This window comes from Mustela putorius, unplaced genomic scaffold, assembly GCF_011764305.1.
Source record: "Mustela putorius furo isolate JIRA1106 unplaced genomic scaffold, ASM1176430v1.1 tig00000698_pilon_pilon_pilon, whole genome shotgun sequence".
Taxonomy (NCBI): Eukaryota; Metazoa; Chordata; class Mammalia; order Carnivora; family Mustelidae; genus Mustela; species Mustela putorius.
The window spans coordinates 1800093-1821247 of NW_025421449.1; the positions used below are offsets into that span (position 1 = coordinate 1800093).

Below are 21155 nucleotides of genomic sequence, written 5' to 3' on the forward strand. Positions count from 1 at the left end.
CAATCCAAACATCCAATAACAGTTGAATATTACCATCAACATTCTCTCCAGCCTTGGAATCCCTTCCTTTGCACGGGCTACTCCCTCTGTCTGGACACCCTTCCATCTCTTCTGCGCCTTGTGGCTCAAGACCCAAGTCAAGCAAACTCCCCCTAGTCAGCCTTTCCCACACGGCCTTTTCCGGCATTGTCCTTCAACTACTTTTCTACCATTATAGTACCTCTGAGGTTGGTTTGGGGTTTTTTCATAATGGCCTTATTGTGATGTAATTCACATATCATAAAATTCACCCATTTACAGTGTATTTGCAGTGATTTTCAGTATGTTTGCAGAGTTGGGCGGTCATCACCCCAATTTTAGAATATTTTCACCATCCACCAAGGATACCCCATTAGCCCCACTCTCCCTCACTCCAGACTCTGGCAAGCACCTGTGTACTTTCTGTCCTGATGGATTTTTCTATTGTAGACTTTCCTATAATGGAATCATACAAGATATGGCCTTTGTGTCTGGCTTCTTTCACTCAGCACCATGTTTTCTAGGTTCATCCAAGTTGTAGTGCATGCCCATAGTTCATTCCTTTTGGCTGAACAACACCTAATTCACGGTCATACCCACATTTTACTTACCCACTCAGTTGGTGGACTTTTGGGCTATTTACACTTTTTGGCTATTATGAATAATGCTGCTATGAACATACAAATTTTTGTAGGGACACATCTCTTTGGGTATATACCTAGGGCTGGAATCGCTAGGTGATCTGGTAACACTATGTTGAACTTTGTGAAAACGTGCCTGTTTTCCAAGGTGGCTGCGCCATGTTGCATTCCCACCAGCAGTGCATGTGGAGGTCCAGTTTCTCCACATCTACAGCCATTGTTTTAGTGTACCGCCATACCAGGGAACTTCCTGAAGGCAAAGAGTGTGAAATGGTGGTTTCTGTCACCCCAGCTCTCAGCCCAGTGCCAGCCACAGAGAGAAACTTTGTTCCCACCCCTTCCTTGCTCCCCAGGACTGTAGCAGTTATAAAGACATGATATCTTCCTTATTAATACATGCTCGAGGTAGGGATCGACTACTTTATTATACAAAATGAGGACACTGAGACCCAGAGAAGTAAGAAGACCTTCGCGATATCACACAGGGCCAGAGCCAGAACTCCTGACTCAAGACCGGCGGCCCAGAGCTCGTTCCTATAGTGCTCTGCAAACTGCCTCTGATTTGACTCCAAGACCAGAGGAAAATCCGCTTTGGCTCCAGGGGTCTGGTGCCATAGCCCCAGGACAGAAGGCACACATAGCAAAATTGCCCTGCAATGGCATGTTTCTCTTTAAAATTCAGGGGGGCGGAAGGCAGCATTCAAAAATCACAGCACGTCTATGTCTTTGAACCTGTGAATAACCCAGTGATTATTCCCCCTCAAGTACAATGGAAGCCGCATGTCTCTGCTCGGTGTCTGGGCACAGACTGCATCCCCATGGGGTGCTGGACCCCCGTGTGGAAGGCCATGTGTCACTCTACCGCACGCAGTGCCCTCTCACACCCTCTGCGGGAGCAGGCAGGCACCAGCTGCTGGTTATCAACTTGAGTCATATGATGACGCCCTTACGTTTCTGTTGGCAAACGCACTGGAGAAGCATCAGGTGGTTCCTGAACTCCCGCTGTGGGCTTGGGGCTGTGCTGGATGACACAGCATCAACACAGCCTTTGCCTGTGAGGGGCTGGCAGGCTGTTTAGGGATCCCAGCTACGTGCTCACGGAGTTATGTATTTTAAGGAGCTAGGAGGAGAAACAGGGCTGCTAGGGCTGGAACACAGGAGGACAATGCCATCTGCCTCCGCAGGGAAGGAGCAGGGGGACAGGCCAGGGGAGGATGGCTGCCGGTGCATGGGTGCAGCAGTGAGGAGCCGCACGTCCCACTGGACCATCCGCACTGCAGCTCCAAGGTGGAGGCGTGGAAATCAGCTGGCAGAGGCCTTCCGGGGCACCCCAGTTGAGCCCCTTGTTTCCCAGGGATGGAAGTTGGGCGTTGAAGGTGACCCAACTTACGAGTCTTTTGAGACCACCTGACAAAGTGCAGCCAGTGTTACGTGGCTTGCCAGGGGAAAGAGGAAACCAGCTTGTCACTGGGGAGAGCCATGGGGCTGGGAGGGTGTCCCATTCCCGGCCCTTTGGCCCTTCACAAAGGGCAGGGCCCAAGGCACTCGGAGCTTGGCCTCCCTAGCTGCGTGTTGCAAGCGAATTAAATGAGATGAAGTACATAAAGCGTTTAGAAGAGGCAGGGCCTGATGCTTATTTACTAAGTATAAACAAATAGGAGCTATTTTTTTTTTGTTTTTAAAGTAATCTCTGCACCCAACATGGGGCTCAAACTCACAACCCTGAGATCAAAAGACACATGCTCTATTGATTGAGCCAGCCAGGCGCCCCACAAATGGGAAGCTACTTTTGTGGCTGCTGTTGCTGTGGTAGATGTTTGCTAATTATCTCACACTGATTATATTACGACACGCTGAGAACTCTTTCGCTAATTTATGAGATTTATGACTAGAGCAGTGGTTTCAGACATGAGATTTGTTAGAATTACCTGAGGGGAACTGGTTCAAAATTAGATTTCAGGGCCTAGCCCCTCCCTGCTCTAATTCAGTGGGATGGATATCACGTTATCTATCATATATAGTATGTATATGTGTATCATGTTATCTATCGTATATTTTATATATATATGGTATGTGTTTTACTTCTTTATTTTTTTTTAAATATTTTATTTATTTATTTGGCAGAGAGAGATCACAATTAGGCAGAGAGGCGGGCAGAGAGAGTGGTAGAAGCAGGCTCCCTGCTGAGCAGAGAGCCGGATGCAGGGCTCCATCCCAGGACCCTGAGATCATGACCTGAGCCAAAGGCAGAGGCTTAACCCACTGAGCCACCCAGGCGCCCCTACTTCTTTATTTTTTGCAAATATCTTAGGTGAATCAGTGCTGGTGGTTCAAGGCTCACAGGGAGAGAGGCTGCCAGGAGCCGGGAGCCCTCTGCCAGGAGCTGTGCTGAGTACTATCCATTGGTGTTCTCCTACTTCAATTTTCTTTAAAAAAAAATTAGGTTACACATGGTTTTAGAAAAACAATTCAAAGAGCACAGAATCTTACTAAGTGAAAAGAAACTCCCCAGACCCTGCTTCTTCCACACTTATCCCTAGGTTCCCACCGAGATAATCCTTGTTAACTGTGGTGGGTTTTGTGTCCAGAAATTGTCTATGCCCATACAGGCATATCCACTAATACATGTCTTTTCCCCCATGCTCATTTTGTGGAAAACACAAATAGGATCATAGGAGAGAGCAGGGATTGGCAAATGTTCTCAGCAACATGTTGAACAGGAAATATTTTTGGCTTTGCAGGCCATATGGTCTCTGTCCAGCTACGAAACTCGCCTTGTAGCTTGAATGCAGCCACAATTCGCAAATGAATGGGTGTGGCTGTGTTCCAAGGCCGCTTTAGTTATCAGACCCACAGCAGGTGGGATTTGGCCCATGGGCCATAGTTAGCAACTGCGGAGTACAGGGTTCTCTTACCACTTGTATAGTTTGAGTATCTTTCCCGTATCGGCTCTACCGGTAACTATTCTTTAACTGCTACAAGGTACTGAGAACATATCTAGCCACTTCTCAACTGGACAATTAGTTTTCCAGGTTTTGCTGTACTAAACAAAGCCGCCACACACCGTGCGCTTGGTTGACTGTCAACTGGAATGAATTCTCAGAATAGAACTGCTGACTCAAAGGGTAAATGTGAGTCTAAACTTATTTATTTATTTATTTGACAGAGAGAGATCACAAGTAGGCAGAGAGGCAGGCAGAGAGAGAGAGAGAGGAGGAAGCAGGATCCCTGCCGAGCAGAGAGCCTGATGCGGGACTCAGTCCCAGGACCCCGAGATCACGACCCAGCCGAAGGCAGCGGCCCAACCCACTGAGCCACTTTTGATAAGAGACTGCCAAATTCAACTCAGGCTTCTTTTTAAATTCAGATTGCCACACGACCTTATGATTTTTCATTGCTTCATCTTACATCTGGTGAATATTTTAACTTAAAGGTTTTGTAATAACCAAAGATTCCAAAGACCGACAGAGGGAAGCATGAACTATGTGCTAACCAACTCCAGTTTATAATTCTTTTAAAAGAATTTATTTATTTATTTAGCAGAGAGAGAGATCACAAGTAGGCAGAGAGGCAGAGAGAGAGAGGAGGAGGAAGCAGGCTCCCCGCTGAGCAGAGAGCCCTTTGTGGGACTCCATCCCAGGACCCTGAGATCATGACCCGAGCCAAAGGCAGAGGCTTAACCCCTGAGCCACCCAGGCGCCCCAGTTAATAATTCTTTAATAAGTACTTGCCCATCGTGAAACGATTTGCACAGCATTCTTGTCAATGTGAAAGCAAGTTCCCCTCTGCCCAGACTCTCAGAAAGCCGAGCAGCTCATTCTAAATGTAAAGAACATGCTGTGCAAAAGCATAGTTTAAGCCCTTGCAGAGCGAACATGCAGATCAGATAGGACATAACTACCTTTACAGCTGCTGCACACGCAGGCCTAGGCTCAATGATGGCGAAAGGGAATTGATTTCCCCTGGGAGTTCTCAGTTCGATCCTGTCCATAGCTGGGCCATGGTTTCAGATTCTCTTAGCTGGAAAAATGCACCTGATCACACTCACTGTTGTTGAGATTTACAGTTCTGAACAACCAGCCTCCACCAAGCCTCTCCTGTGACCCTGGCACTGAGGAAGTCCTTCCCCTACATTCCTTCTACCTGTGATGACAGCTTAACGACCATCTTACAGACAGAAAAACTAACTCAAGTAGGCTTTATGGTGACATAGTCAGCTTTGACTTCCAAGTCAACGGGAAAAAATACAATCATTTACTGCATTGAAAACTGGCAGAAACCTTGATGACTGATTCCTAACTACTGGGCCAAGTCTTTGGAAGTCCTGCACATTGAATAATCCCTTCATTACAAAACCTGTTTCTCATCCTGACAAATCACTTCAGAAATCACATACAACTGTGATTGAGGCAACATTTAAAAATAGACTTACAAAGGGAGTCAGAGAAATATTGCTAAAATCTGAATGCTGACATTTCTGATTCTGGTCTAGACAAGATGGTGTAGACCCATTTCCCCCTGCTCCTCATGGCAAAGTACAGCTATAAACCCTGGAAATGGCAAAACAGGCAGCCACATGAAAACTCTAAGCAGCGAGCTGGTTTGGGATCAGGACCAGAGAGCAGCCCAGTGGCAGGGGCATGTGTGTCCTACCACCCACAAGAGAGTCCTTCCTAACCCTTGACCTAGCAATAGAAGGCAGCCCACAGAGGCTCATTCCTGCCCCTTAGAGAGTGGGAGTCTGTCTGGTGGCAGAACATCAGCTGGCAAGGGGGATCACTACGGGTCCAGCCAGGAATAAGCCACCAGGGAGGTATTCTCTTCCCTACAGACTCCCCCTTTCCCCCAAATTTTCCTCGGCAGGTAGGCAGGCAGGCTGAGCCCAAGGGAGAAACCCAGCTATAGCAGGTGCACTGGTTAGAACCCTCTTTATCCCTGCAGCCTAAGGTAAGGCTCTCCTCGCCCACCCAGGGACACTAGCCCCGGAAGGTGGGGGTTGGGAGGACCAGTTCATGGATCCACACGCCCCTCCTCCACCAAGAGATACCCACCAGGGCCTTAGGCAGCACCTGCAGGGACCAATAGAAGCCCCAGAGGCACCAGGGGAAACGAAGCACATCTGATTAACAGTGCGAAGCACTGAAAATTAAACCGCCATTGAAACACAAAGTGGGCCAAGCCTCATGCACTAGCCCTCAGTGGGGGATGCCCGCTAAAATCCAAGAGTTACACAGGACCATAACAGACAGAACACCTAGGACACAGCTAGCCCATCGTACTGTCAAAGAAGAAAATCACCACTTGAGTGAAAAAAAGACAATGGAGTGATGAATCTTGACAAGGAATTTAAAGTAGCCATCTTAAAACTGCAATTAGACTGTCAATTAGAAATTCCCTTGAAATAAGTTAAAAAATAGACAACCTTGGCAAAGAAATAGAAATTATAAAAAAGAACCCAATGGAAACTATCGAACTAAAAATACAGTAACTTAACAGTTCCATAGTAACAGAACACCTGCGGGGCAGGTTCACTGTGAGCGTGGAGATAACAGAAGACAGGCTCTATGAACTCGAGGACAGAACAACACAACTCACCCAGTATAGAACAGAGAGAAAATAGATTGGAAAAACAAAACAGAGCCTACGGACCCATGGACGATAGTAAAGGATCCAACCCTCATATCATCAGGCTCCCAGAGAAAGAGGATGGTAGTTGGGGCTGAAAGAGTATTTGAAGAAATATACCTGGAAAATTCCCACATCTGGTGAAAGACACAGACTTACAGATCCAAGGTGAGCAAACCCTGAACAGGATAAAATGTGAACATAGCAATAATTATCTTACATGTGAACTGGTACAACACTCTGGAAAACAATTTGGCAGCTTCTTATGAGACTAAGCATCCATCATTTGACCTGGCAATCACAGTGATAGGTGATGCAGACAACAAATGTGTCTGGCAATGTTCCCAGCAGCTTCAGTGTAATAGCCAAAAACTGGAGTGAGCCTACATACATACTAGGAATACATACAAGGAATACTACTCAGTAATAAAAAGAATAAAAAGCATGAACTATCGATACATGCCACAACCTAGAAGAATCTCCAGGGAATTATGCTCAGTGAAAAAAACCCACAAGGCTACCCACTGCATGGTACCATTTATATAACGTTCTTGAAATGATAAAGCTATAGAAATTGAAGACAGATTAGTGGTTGCCAGGGATTAAGGATGTAGTACACCCCACTTGTGCTCTCTTGCTTTTTTTTTTTTAAAGATTTTATTTATTTGAGAGAGAGAGAGAGAGCATGAACTGGGGGAGAGGCAGATGGAGAGGGAGAAGGAGACATCTCACTGAGCTGGGAGCCCAACATGGGACTCCATCCCAGGACCCTGAGATCATGACCTGAGCCAAAGGCAGATGCTTCACTGACTGAGCCACCCAGGCACCCCAATAAATAAAAGCTTACAAAATAAGAAAAACGAACTGGTGAGTGTCTTGCAGGATGCAGGAACTTACATGGGATATTTAGTTGTACAGGACAATACACCACACAAAGCAGCACAGGTAAAACTGGAAAATCTGAGTAAGATCAGTGGACCATATCAAAGTCAGTGTCCTGGTGGGCAGTCGTATCTATACCATTGTTTTGCAAAATCGTACCTCTGGAGGAAACAGGAAGGTATAGAGAAGCTCTCTGTATTATTTCTTACAATTGCTTGTGAATCCACAATGATCTCAAATAAAAAAATCTGCTTAATACAGGCCATTGCATGAGTAACATCTTATTTACAAATGAAACAACTGAAGTTGGGTGGTGGGTAACTGACCTAAGATTACAGAGAAAAATAGATGGGCTACAATGGAAAATTCAGGTCTGTACAGCTCCAAAACCTAAGACCTTAGTCACAAAGGTATTTGGACTTGTAACTCAGAATATAATGTAAATGACTTAAGAATCTAATTTGTTGATTAGAGAAGTAAAGAAAGTAACTATATCATTTCAAAATGTGAGCAAGGTTTTGCTTTCTGCTTTGCAATGGGTTGTTAGGAATTAGTATGAATACAGCATAGAGGGGTGCCTGAGTGGCTCAGTGAGTTAAAGCCTCTACCTTCAGCTCAGGTCACAACCCCAGGGTCCTGGGATTGAGCCCCAAATCGGGCTCTCTGCTCAGCAGGGAGCCTGCTTCCCCCTCTCTCTGCCTACTTGTGATCTCTCTCTCTTTCAAATAAATAAAATCTTTAAAAAAAAAGAATATAGCATCGAGATTACTATAAACATGAGGGCTTTCACTCTCAGGTTCCTAAAAATAAAGTCAGTTTTAATCTAATAATTATGAAACTGAATTATAAGATCACTGATAGAAAACAAACACCAAATAGCACCCATGCCCACTTCGTAACGTCAGGTTTCAGAGTAAAATAAAAATATTATAAATGAAGTTTTGGCAAAATAATTTTATTTTCTAACACATGGTAAACATATACATCCAACATGCATTCATCTTGCATATTCACAAATGACTTCTAAATTACAACAACCGCTTTGATATTGAAACACGTACTCTTAGTTGAGATATGAAAAATGCTTTTAGAGGCATAACATTCTGAATATATTGGTCGCAGCAGAATTTGCTTTAGTTAGATTAGTTCTATGAATGTGAAGCTGTGAGAAGCTACTTCTGCATCTACGGCTCCAGATGAACAGGGTGCGGCATCACCAGCCTGTATTCGGCAGAACAGTCATTAGTTCTTCTGGTGATGGAACCACTTATCCACTGCATTTGGAAAAAAAGAAAACCAAATTAGAATCTCTATTAAGAATCAAAACGTAAAATAGTAAAAAAAAAATTAAAATATACCCGAAATATAACAACGAGTATCATACTTGCTTTCATGTATTCTACCACAGATCACCTTAAAACAAACGGACACCTGAAGTTCCACTATGGCAAAAACAGGTAATTTATCACAGTGTTTTCTCCTGGGCTTTCTCATGTTTGATCCTAATCGATAAACATGTGATTCTCACCAGAACCATCTTACAGAGAATTCTAAATGTAAAGGGGGAGAAAGCTGTGTTGGTGGCCAGAGGGGGATCCAGAGCCCCACCTGCTCCCACATCCACGAGCCCTTCTCCCGGAACCCAGAGAGCCACAGCAGGTCATGGTTTGGAAACTGCTGTGATGGGAGCTGGTGTGAAGGGTGGCAATGCAGCCATCTTTCTTCCCACATACAGTATGGAACTCTAAAAATGTTTCTTCTTCCCTTCTTTCTCTTTCTCTGTGGATGTGGTGTGTAATACATATCTGTAGGTACAAATATATTTTTCCCACACACAATTACACTAAACACGAAATGTTTAGTGTAATTTTACTAGAATATAGATCTTACCATCTGTTGGTATTGTGCAGGCGGATTCGCATGGTGGCGGTAACTAAAATAAAATATTAAAATGTATTAGTCTAATTAAAAAAAAAAAAAGTAAGCCAAAAAGGTATACCAACACAAAAATTTAAAAAAATCTGAACAGAAGATAACTTTCCCAATTTTTAGATTCTAAAAATAATTTATAATACATAAGAACAAGGCAAGGTTCACTTTACTGCCAAAAAACAAATTCAGGCCCTTTAGCTTTTGATTGAACACAGGAGGATAAATAAAATGAAATGCTGCTTGAAATAACAGATTGATGCATATATAATGAATTTATATATACACATATACAGAAAAAGTAGGCAGAGTGTCCTCATTGAAAAGTTATGATTGTTAACCAACGGTTTTCCCCTTCCAATTCTTCTTATTCATCTCAACTTTGTCAGGATTCAGATATAAAGAGAAATCTAAATGTACTGGCTTCATTGTTAAATCGTTCTTTTTCCTTGTGCTACACCCCACTTACAAGGCAGTAAAAAGTCAGATTTCATTTTCTTTTCCTCATTTAATATAGTAAATGAAAATAATTTAAGATTATCTAGTTCAGTCTTTTGGTTGATCCAAATCAAATAATTAAACATAATACAAAGCCAAAATTATTTCTTTCGTGAATAGTTTACTAAAAGAAAGTCTTTTCTAGGGTTATTAACTGCTCTTGCATGGCGCCTGAAACTTGACCATCTTCTTAGTCCTTGCTATAACCAAGTCTAGTAAGTTCCCATTAATTCTTTTGGAAAATGGGCTTAGGATACCCACACAGGATTTGGGTTAGAACCTTCTGGAATCACTTTGATTGTTACAAGTATACTATATGCCCAATTAGAGTTGACTAAAACCCTTCTCAGCTTCTCCCTTCAGTCAAAAGTCCACTTGTGTGCACTCACAGTTTGTAATTTCAAGACCTCACACAATGATAGGCAGCCAGGAGGGACTCCCAGTATTTGCTGAAGGAAGTACTTTCCCTCCCAATTATCATCTTAATCTCTTTAGCACCAGGTACATTCTTTTTCAAGGAAAACTTTTACATACAGCATCCACGATAGCTTTGGCAGCATCCGGGTCACACTTGAAGGGGCTCCCAGACACTGTAGTATTCATGCTATTAAATAAAAAAGAAGTAGTCATGAGTTACAGTAACAAAACTTGTCTCTTAAGAGTCAAAAAACTACAGATAGGGGCACCTGGGTGGCTCAGTGGGTTGAAGCCTCTGCCTTCAGCTCAGGTCATGATCCCAGGGTCATGGGATCGAGCCCCGCCTCAGGCTCTCTGCTCAGCAGGGAGCCTGCTCCCCCCCCCCCCCCCCACCCCACCCTCCCTCTGCCTACCTGTGATCTCTGTCTTTCAAATAAATAAATAAAATCTTAAAAAAAAAAAAAAGAAAAGAAAAAAGCAACGGATAGAGATGGTAGGCCTGAAGAGATTCAAGTTTGGTTTACTTGCATTTCAGGTTTACTCAAGTTGTAGGATACAAAATCACTATATACAAAAATCTGTCACATTTTCCATATACTAATACTAAACTATCAGAAAGAAATTAAAACAGTAACATTTACAGTTACATTAAAAAGAATAAAATACCTAGGAATAAGTTTTTTAAAAGTAATCTCCAAGTCCAAGGTGGGGCTCAAATTCACAACCCCAAGATCAAGAGCCGAGTGCTCTACTGAGCCAGGTGCCCCGACTTAACCAAGGAGGTGGGAAAGATGTGTACACTGAAAACTGTAAGACTCTAACAAAAAGAGATTGAGGAAGACACAAATGGAAAGACAGTCCATGGTCATGAACTTTAAGAATTAATGTGGTCAAAATATTCATACTACCCAAAGCAATCCAGATTCAGCACAATCCTTATCAAAATTCAGTAGCATTCTTTCACAGTAAACAGGACAAATCTAAAATGTGTTTGGAGCCACCAAAGACCCTGAGTAGCCAAAACAGTTTTGAGAAGTAAGAGCAAAGCTGGAGGCCTCACAGTTCCTGATTTCACGCCACAGTAATCAGAATAGTATGGTATTGGCATAAAAACAGATACACAGATCAAAGGAACAGGACAGAAAGCCCAGAAATAAAACCCATTCATATAAGCTCAATTAATTTACAATAAAGGAGCCAAGATACAATGAGAAAAGGACAGTCTCTTCAATAAGCGATTTTGGAAAAACTGGACAGCCATGTGCAAAAGAGTGAAACTGGACCACTATCTTACATCGTACACAAATATTAAATCAAAATAGGTGAGACTTGAATGTAGACCTGAAATCATAAAACTCCTAGAAGAAAACAGTAAGCTCCTTGACATCAGTCTTGGAGATAAATTTTTGGATTTATCCAAAAGGCAAAGACAAAAGAAAAATAGACAAGTAGGACCATATCAAACTAAAATACCTCCGCACAGTAAAGGGAAACATCAACAAAATGAAAGGCAACCTACTAAATGGGAGAAAATACCTGCAAATCATATATCTGATAAAGGCTTAACATAAAAAATATAAAAAATTCATACAACAATAGCAAACGAACAACCTGATTTAAAAATGGGTAAAAGGGGGCGCCTGGGTGGCTCAGTGGGTTAAGCCGCTGCCTTCAGCTCAGGTCATGATCCCAGGGTCCTGGGATCGAGCCCCACATCGGGCTCTCTGCTCCGCGGAGAGCCTGCTTCCTCCTCTCTCTCTCTTTGCCTGCCTCTCTGCCTACTTGTGATCTGTCTGTCAAATAAAAAAAAAAAAAAAAAATTAAAAAAAAAATAATAAAAAATAAATAAATAAATAAATAAATAAATAAAAATGGGTAAAAGGACTGGATAGGAAATTTTCCAAAGAAGACATCCAGATGGCCAACAAGTACATGAAAAGGCACGCAACACCACTCATCATGAGGGAGATGCAGATCAAAACCACAGAGAGAGGTCACCTCACACCTGTCAGAATGGCTATTATCAGCAAGAAATAACAAATGTTAGTAGTATGTAAAAAAAAAAAAAAAAAAAAAAATGAAGCCCTTGTGCACTGTTGGTAGAAATGCAAATTGGAGCAGCCCCTGCAGAAAACAGTAGGAAGGGCCCTCAAAAAATTTAAAAAAAGAACTATGCTATGATCCAGCAATTCCACTTTGAATATTTATCTGAAGAACAAAAACACGAAATGGAAAACACACATGCACCCTCATGTTCACTGCAGCCTGATTTACAGCAAGACATGGAAACAATCTAAAGGTCCACCCATGGACAAATGGACAAAGAAAATGTAGTAAATGGACTATTAGTCATAAAAGAAAATGAAATCCTGCCATTTGTAAAAACAAAGATGGCATCTGAGGGCATTATTCTAAATTAAATAAGTTACACAGAAAAAGATAAATATCGTTATGATCTCACTTATATGTGGCATCTAAAGAAGCAAAAAAAAAATCAAGTTCACGGATATAGAGAACATACCGGTGGTTACCTGAGGTGAGGTGAAGGTGGATCAAATGGGTGGAAGGGGTCAAAAGTGCCAGTTTTCAGCTATGACTAACTCATACCATATTGCATATTTGAAAGTAGCTAGGAAAGTGGATCTTGAAAGTTCTCATATTAAGAAAAAAAATGCTATAACTATCGGTGGTGATGGATGTTAACTGGACTTAATGGTGATCGTTTTGCAGTATATACAAATATCAAAAATCATTACACTGTATACCTGAAACTAACATAATGCTATGTCAATTATACCCCAATGAAAAATAATTTTTTGGAAGTTGAAGATGGTAGGCCAGATGAAATTCAAGTTTGATTTAGTTGAAAGCTTTCTCACCCATATAAAATATTCTCTTTATTTGGCCAAGGTATAGTTATTCTTGTTGCCAATTTTATTCTAGTACCTAAACAAGTTCAAATTTAGAAATCTAAGATGGAATGTCCTGTAATTATTGCTGAAATAACTAAGAAATGCACATTAAAATGAGAAACATATCTTTCCAAATTAGACAAAAGCAAAAAATCCTGTCAGTTCCTGTCAGTGCTGATGAAGCACCTGAGATAAACTAGCCTGGTGGGAGCAACACTTGGTTCTTGGACAAATATTTCTGGAAAAAAACTTTTAAAAAGCCCATAGGCTTTGATAGAGAAGTTCTAACTCTGAGAATTCAAACAGATTTAAACAATGATCTATAAAGTTTCAACAGATACCACCTCACCATTGATAAGAATGAAAAGCTGGAAGTAACCAAAATATCCAGCAATGGGGATGATTTAAAATGGTGTATTTAGGAGGTGAGATATTACACAGAGATGGAATGTTACCTAATATTATAAAAATATTCTTAATGATATAGGGAAATACTTATAGTGTTAAATGTTTTTTTTAAAAAAAATCACAAAACATAGGGTGCTTGGGTGGCTCAGTCCAGTTAAGCGTCTGCCTTCGGCTCAGGTCATGATCCCAGGGTCCTCGGATCCAGCCCCACATTGGGCTCCCTGCACAGTGGGGAGCCTGCTTCACCCCCTCCCTCTGCCTGCTACTCCCCCTGCTTGTGTTCTCTCCGTCAAATAAATAAATAAAAATCTTTAAGAAAAATTTTTAGAAATTAAAAGTAATAAAACAAATTATACATGTAATATAATCCTAATTATTTTTTAAAGTATTGCACATTCACACAAGCACTGTAAAAAAAACTCTACATGTTAATAGGAATATCTATGGAAAATCTAATAAGGGGGATTTTTTTAAAACATAGGTTTTCTTTTTGTTTATCCATAGTTCAAAATTTCCTATATATTATTATAGCACTAGTATAATATGGGTATGATCAAAAATTGTCTACTAAAATGAAAAAGAAAATATCCACAGTTACCTGTTACTTAACATGCATTAAGATCATTTCTATAGAAATAAGACACCACAAAAATTGAGAACTTAAAAGCAGTGTATTAGGATCGTACTTTTTCACACAAATATATAACTGCTCATTTTATCTTGTTTGTGGAAAGACAGTGTTTTCACTTTACAGGACATTATCCTGACTCACAGAACAGAATATCCCTGAGAATTATTTTTATGTTAGGATTTTCTCATACTCAGAAAAAATCTTACTGCCCAGATAACTTTGACATTTAAAAAAATGAAAATATACATATAAATAGTTAGAAAATTCAGACAGTCATAAAATGAAGGCCTTTCTCTCAATTATAATTTCTAGTTCTCCCCCGACCCCGGAAAAAAAAATGTGGACATAAATACATAGATGCTGATATATGTGTAGGTATGTGTGTATGTGGGGGGTGCTTATCTTGCACCTTTAATCCTTTAATAGGATCATATTAAATACACTACTAGGAACTTTTTTTTTTTTTTTAAGATTTTATTTATTTATTTGACAGACAGAGATCACAAGTAGGCAGAGAGGTAGGCAGAGAGAGAGAGGAAGAAGCAGGCTCCCCACCGAGCAGAGAGCCTGAAGCGGGAGACTCGATCCCAGGACCCTGAGATCATGACCTGAGCTAAAGGCAGAGGCTTTAACCCACTGAGCCACCCAGGCACCCCACTACTAGGAACTTTGCTTTTCTCCCTTAATATATTTTAGATATCATTCCATATCAATATATAGAGATATTTTTTTAATGTGCCATTATAGATGTACTTAATCATGACATTTTTTCCCTAACATTTTGCTATTATAAACGACATTATAAAGAACATCCTTATACGTGGATCTTGGTGAACTATGGATATATTCCTAGCAGTGGTGGTGTGAAGAAATATATGCAATTTTAATTTCTTGACTGGATCCTATCAAAGTGCCCTTCACAAAGGTATACCCATTTATGAGCTCAATAGCTACATATGTATGGTCTTGGTAACTCTGGCTATCATCTGATTTTTTTCTAATTTTGGCAAATGTAATGGGCAATATCATTATCTTGCTGAATTGCATTTTAAATTATGAGACTGTACACCTTCTTCTATGTAAACTTCCTTCTCCTACCTTTTTCTCCATCTATTGAATTGCTAGTCTTTTTTGACTTGAAGAAGCTGTTTATGTATTAAAGAATTTAGCCCTTCGTTGTATTTTGTTTAAAAAAAAAAAGAGCAACTGGGAAAAATTGTCTCCTGATATATATGAAAAGTAAACCTTTCCTGTATGGATTTTGAGTTTGTGCTCTGTTTAAAAAGGCTTTCCCTGCTATAACCTAATAAATTCACTTAGGGCACCTGGGTAGCTCAGTCAGTTAAGCGGGCTGCTTTCGGCTCAGGTAAGAATCTCAGGGTCCTGGGATAATGTCCCATGTCCTCTTCCCTGCTCAGTGGGGGACCTTGTTTCTCCCTCCAGCCCTCCCTCTGCTCATGCAGTATAACTGAATTTTTAAAATGATTTTCTCAAATAAATAAAATCTTAAAAAAAAAACTCCTTCTACTTTTTCTAGAAAATTTTCACATCAAAATGTATGTGTCTGACATTTAATACTGATGTAAGACAAGGGCTGTAAACTCAAATACCTACAGACCACACCCAATTAACATAAGGGTGCAGAGAGGCTAAACGTGAGAAAATGTGCAGAGCTGCCTCTGAGGGCACTCCTGGAGCACCTGCCTGGTCATAGCACCTCTTAAAACAAAACAAAACAGCCAGAACATGGTGGTGTTGCTGGTGTGCACCTCTGGCATAAGAAGTATGGGGAGTAGTTAGGGATCTAGCCAGTTTTCTTCCTAAACAGCCCGTGTGGGTCCATAACCATTCATCCATAATATTTTGTTATAAACTAAGACATCTCTGGGTCTACCAAACTCCAAAAGGACTTCTGAGTGATATGACTTTCTTCTTCAGTATCAAACATTCAGGACAACAGTATTACTAAACATGACAAAAACAATTAACACTACACCCTGATACCACTACCCTCATTTTTTTTTTTCTTTCAGAATTCTTCTGGCTATTTTCACATGCAGTTTTTTTTTTCTAATGAAACTGAATGTTATTTATGAACACAGTTTACTTTTTTTTTTTTTTTAAATATTTTATATTCCTCAAGTGTCTTAAAGCTTTCTTCTTCTGGGTCCTGCAGATGTCTTGTTTATACCTTGGTTTGTGTTTTCTTTTTAAATACTATATATTCTATATGGGACCTTTTCCTCCATTATGGTTTCTGCTACCACTTGTATAGAAAGCTATTAATATATATATTCACTTTGTAGTTGGTCACCTTGCTAAATTCTTTATTTCCCTAGGGTTTTCTGGATACAAAATCATATAATCTATGACAATTTGCTCTTCCCTTTCCAATATTCCTGGATCAAAATACATCCTTTCCCTTATGTATTTCATTGACTACTATTTCAAGAACATTAGTTAACTGGTGATAGTGGTCATTCTCTCATAAATTTTTGAGTATTCAAGAAGTAGTATATGATCCTGAACACTGTCTGGAGGCCAGACAGACTTGGATAGGAGTCCTAACTCTGAAACACTTATCATGGGGTGACTTTGGTTAAGTTTAACTTCCCTGCATCTCTCTCTCTCGCTCTCTTTTTTAAAAGATTTTATTTATTTATTTGACAGAGATCACAAATAGGCAGAGAGGCTGGCGGGGTGGGGGGTGGGGGGTGCGGGGGAGCAGAACCTGATTCAGGGCTCGATCCCAGGAGCCTAGGATCATGACCTGAGCTGAAGGCAGAGGCTTTAACCCACTGAGTCACCCAGGCGCACCCCCCTTTTAAAAGATTTGTTTGCTTATTTGTTTATTTATTTATTTTAGAAAGAGAGCGTGTGTATGCAAGCAGCGGGAAGGGCAGAAGGAGAGGAAGAGAATCTCAAGCAGGCTCTGACTTCCTGCTGAGTGCAGAGCCTGATGCAGGCCTCAATCTCACCACCTCAAGATCATTGACCCGGGCAGAAATCCAGAGTGGGCCGCTTAACTGACTGAGCCACCCAGGCAACCCCACACATCTCTGTTACATGCTTGGCAAATATTTAACTGTTCAATAAATATTAGGTTATTATTAGCAGTAATAAATTTTGTGTGCATGGTAGATACTGGTTTAGCTGCAATGCTTCTTCTGTATTTATATCAGAGAAAAACCCTTGCACTCAAAATTATTTTACTTGCTACATTCTGAGCATCCTGATGTTAGGAAGCCTTTCCAGTTACCCTCACAAAGCTCTGTTCTCAACTGTCCCCTTTATAGTATTAGTTTGTACTTGTTCAGAGGGTATCTTATGAGTACTTTTCACTTGCTAACATATCTACCTTCCCACTCCCTTTAGCACGGACTGACAAACTAGTTCTCTCTTTTCTAAGGGAATACCATGATACGGTATGTTTGTATCATTAAAATCTCTGGAGCAAACTGGTCTGTTTTGTGTTAAACATGCAGAGAAGAATTACTGCTTACCAACTGATTCCCTTTCCATCGGTTTTCTTCGTCACTAATGCTCTCCAATGGTCATGAGTGCTTTTAATAATATCAATTGCAAAATCCTATAATTGGAAGAAAATGCATTACAATGACAGATAAGAGTTCTTTCCTTATTATCAAGATTTCCCCAAAGAGTGATAACTTTGTCTTTTCTGAATTCACTTCCTTGTGTCAAAAGCAGGAGAGAACATTTAAATGGATAAATTAATGTCAAGACTATCTTACCAATGTCTTTAAACATTTATTTTATGACCGTATAGTCTTTAAATGGTAACAATATAGTTAAATTAAAAATATATATATATATAGTTAAAATAGTCTCAATACAAACAGGCTTAAAGCTATGCTTCTAAATGACGCATTACCTTATCTTTGAATTCTGCATTGAAAGCAAACTGGTTCTCTGGTTTTCCATCAGGAACCTTGTACCTTCTGAACCAGTCCACAGTAGCTTCCAGGTAGCCAGGTTTCAGCCGCTTAACATCATTAATATCTAAGAAGAGAATAAGTAGATTGTAAGATGCACAGGTAATTATTCATGCAATAAAAATCTCAAGTATGCACTTTGAGAGAGCTATGGAATGGATTATCAAAGTAAAAGATAACAGAGCTAACCACCTTGTTGAAAAGAGAGCACATACACATGAAAAGAAAATCATCTATGACTTTAAGTATTAAGGAAACAATTAATACAGTAATAATTTCTATTAGAGGTGAGGAGGGAGATATGACTGGGGGCTACATAATGAAAGAGTTTGTCAAGGTTAGGTAACTTGTATGAGAAGGGCAGGAGATACCAAAAAAGACAGCCTGAGGCTATATTCAGAGGTATACACCCCAATTACCGAGACAAGAAAAATGGATTATACTGAAGTCCATTGATGGGTGACATAAATGAGACTAGACTTCTCCCTGTATAGGATAGGCATTGTACATCACAATGCTCTAGTTCTGGCCAACAGGAAACTATCCTCTTTAAAAAAAAAAACAAAACACACAACAATGTTTTAGGACACCTGGGTGGCTCAGTCAGTTAAGTGTCTGATTTTTTTTTTTTTTTAAGATTTTATTTATTTATTTGACAGAGAGAGTGAGAGAGCGTAAGCAGGGGAAGTGGCAGGCAGAGGGGGAGGGAGAAGCAGTCAGCTCAGTGTCTGCCTCTGGCTCAGGGTATGGTCTTAGGTCGTGGGATCCCAGCCCCTCGTAAGGCTCTGCACTCAGCAAGGGAGTCTGCTTGAGATTTTCCTCTGCCCATACCCCCACTCACGGTGGCTGTCATGTGTGTCCTCTCTAAATAAATAAATATATAAAATCCTTTTAAAAATTTGTTTAAAAAATTTTATAATTTAAAATTCTTTTAAACTTTTCAAGGTTTCTGTATAGCCATCAACAATGCCTAGCCTCAATGTCCTCAAGGTCAACTTTAAATGACCAAACTGCTGTTCAATGCAAGCAAACAGAAGAAACAAGGGCTAAAAAAAAAAATCAACCAAGAAAAGTATTACTGGAAGGAAGAGTACATTCAACAAGAGAAGCACATTTAAATTTTATAAAATAACTTTCCTTAAGTACAGTTTATAATCTGTGTAGTTAAAGAATATCATGAATTCTGTTATTTCTCCTCCTGGCCCCAGAGGCCCGTGGGTGGGACTGAACATTCCTGCCCTCTAATCACTCAGTCTTTCGGTGACCAATCCAGTCTGAAGTTAGCTAGGAGCCCCACCTAAGTCAACTAATTAGCATAAACTCAGGTTTGAAGAAAAGGACTTATTATGTATAACTAAACAGACTAGGAAACACCCAGGAAATTCCAGGAAGTACTTTGCCAGGAACTGGAAACAAAGACCAAATATATTTTTGTATTATACCACAGCCTAGAAACCTGTAGGAGCTGATTGACTCTCTGACCCTGAACCAGACCTTGAAAAGTACACTAGATCCAGACCGGGGAACCCTGAACATCAGCCCCAGAAGAGAAAAAGTTGGAAAAAAAGCTAGTCAACTTTTGTTCTCACTTTGCATGCTGCCAGTGGTCTGCAGAGCTACAACAGTTGTGGGCCTCCTAATGCCACATCAAGATCCTACCAGAGACAGCACCCTGTGCTGTTGTTCCCTCTTGGGTTTGGCTGTCCTAATCAGCCAGTCAGTACTGGTGTTGTAGCCTGCATGGAACCCCAGGCTCACAGGGCAATCTGGCTATTGTGGGCCCCCCAATGACAAAGAGGATCCATGTGTCCAACCTGGTTGCTGCAGTCCTCTCCCATGGCTCTGTGTGTATCTCTCCCAAAGTTGTGGCTAGTCAAGACTTCTATCCATCTAGAAACTCCAGTAACGGATGGCAAACAGACACTGTCTCCGGTTGACGTTGTGGGAAAGCTGTATACTACCTGCACCATGGGGCCAACCACCCAGACAAAGTTTTCAGGGTTCTAAGAGCCTCTACTGCAGGGAAATGATACCCTAGCAAAATGCCCCTGACATAATGATAGGTGTGGCTTCCCTAACTGTGGCCAGAGCATGTCACTTAGCGCCTGTGATCTTATGTTAATAGCATATGGGAAAATGGACACACTGATCACAAGAATCACTGTCAAGGGGTAAACAAACAGAATGAACGCATTCTCACTCTATAAAATTTTAACAATACAGGACAATGTGAAACAAAAGGTCTGTCTCTATTCATTTCTCTTTCTGACTCTGACTCTTCTGCTATCACATCTCTTTGTGGCTATAGCTGAGAAAGGTTCTCTGCTTTCAAGGACTCATGGGATTAAATGAGGCCCATGTGGATAATCCAGGATACTCTCCCCATCTCAAGGACCTAACCTTAATCACAACTGAAAGTGCATCTGCCATGTAAAGTAACCTATTCAGGAGATTAGGAGGTAGATGACTTTGAAGGGGTGTGGCATCATTCTGCTACTATAAAATTCTACAGGTTTTGACAAATGCATGCTATCATGTATCCACCATTACAGTGTCATCATTTGTGGTGAGCGGAAGGCTGTCCCCAAAGATGTCCCCGTCCTAATTCCCAGAACCTGTGAATATGTCCTGTTACATGGGAAGAGGAAATGAAGGCTGCAAGTGGAATTAAGGTTGCTAATCAGCTGATCTGGAAACTGGGAGATAATCCTGGGATATCTGGCTGGGTTTAATCTTAAAGATCTTTATGTGGCAGAGGAAGCAGAGTCCGTCAGGGAAGAGGGTGATAAAGACTTGCCTTGCAGTTGCTGGCTTGAAGAGGGGACATGAATCAAGGAATATGGGCAGCCTTCAGAGGCTAGAAAATGCAAGGAAAAATATTTTTCCTTGGAGCCTCCAGAAGGAACACAATCCTGCTGACACCTTGATTTTAGTCCAGTGAGACCCATTTCAGACAGGCAAGAGAAGACCAATTCAATAATGAAAATGGGTTCGATCATTAACTAGAGACAAGATTAATATAAAAATAGACATGAAAACAAGATAGAATTACAAGGTACAAACATTTCTTTTTCAAAAAGGACTCAGACAATCGGATTATAGCATTAACCCATACATTTATGGCCAACTGATTCTCAGTAATAATCCCAACACAATTCAATGGGGGAAAGAATAGTCTTCAACAATGGTGCTGGGACAAATAGATCTCCATATCCAAAAGAATGTTGGTGGCCTCCCACTT

General features: G+C 40.8%; 1 protein-coding gene across 1 annotated transcript in view; it reads right to left on the bottom strand.

The window, feature by feature from the left end:
* Window positions 1-8100: 8100 nt before the first annotated feature.
* Window positions 8101-21155, bottom strand: part of PPA1 (inorganic pyrophosphatase 1) — a 36173-nt gene continuing 23118 nt past the window's right edge. Inside the window, exons 7-11 of the mRNA XM_004769526.2 lie at window positions 17854-17981; window positions 17465-17550; window positions 10128-10197; window positions 9057-9099; window positions 8101-8440 (exon numbers count right to left, since the gene is read on the bottom strand). Coding sequence (XP_004769583.2) covers window positions 8409-8440; window positions 9057-9099; window positions 10128-10197; window positions 17465-17550; window positions 17854-17981 — 359 coding nt within the window. The 3' untranslated portion in view covers window positions 8101-8408. The remainder of the gene's footprint in view (window positions 8441-9056; window positions 9100-10127; window positions 10198-17464; window positions 17551-17853; window positions 17982-21155) is intronic.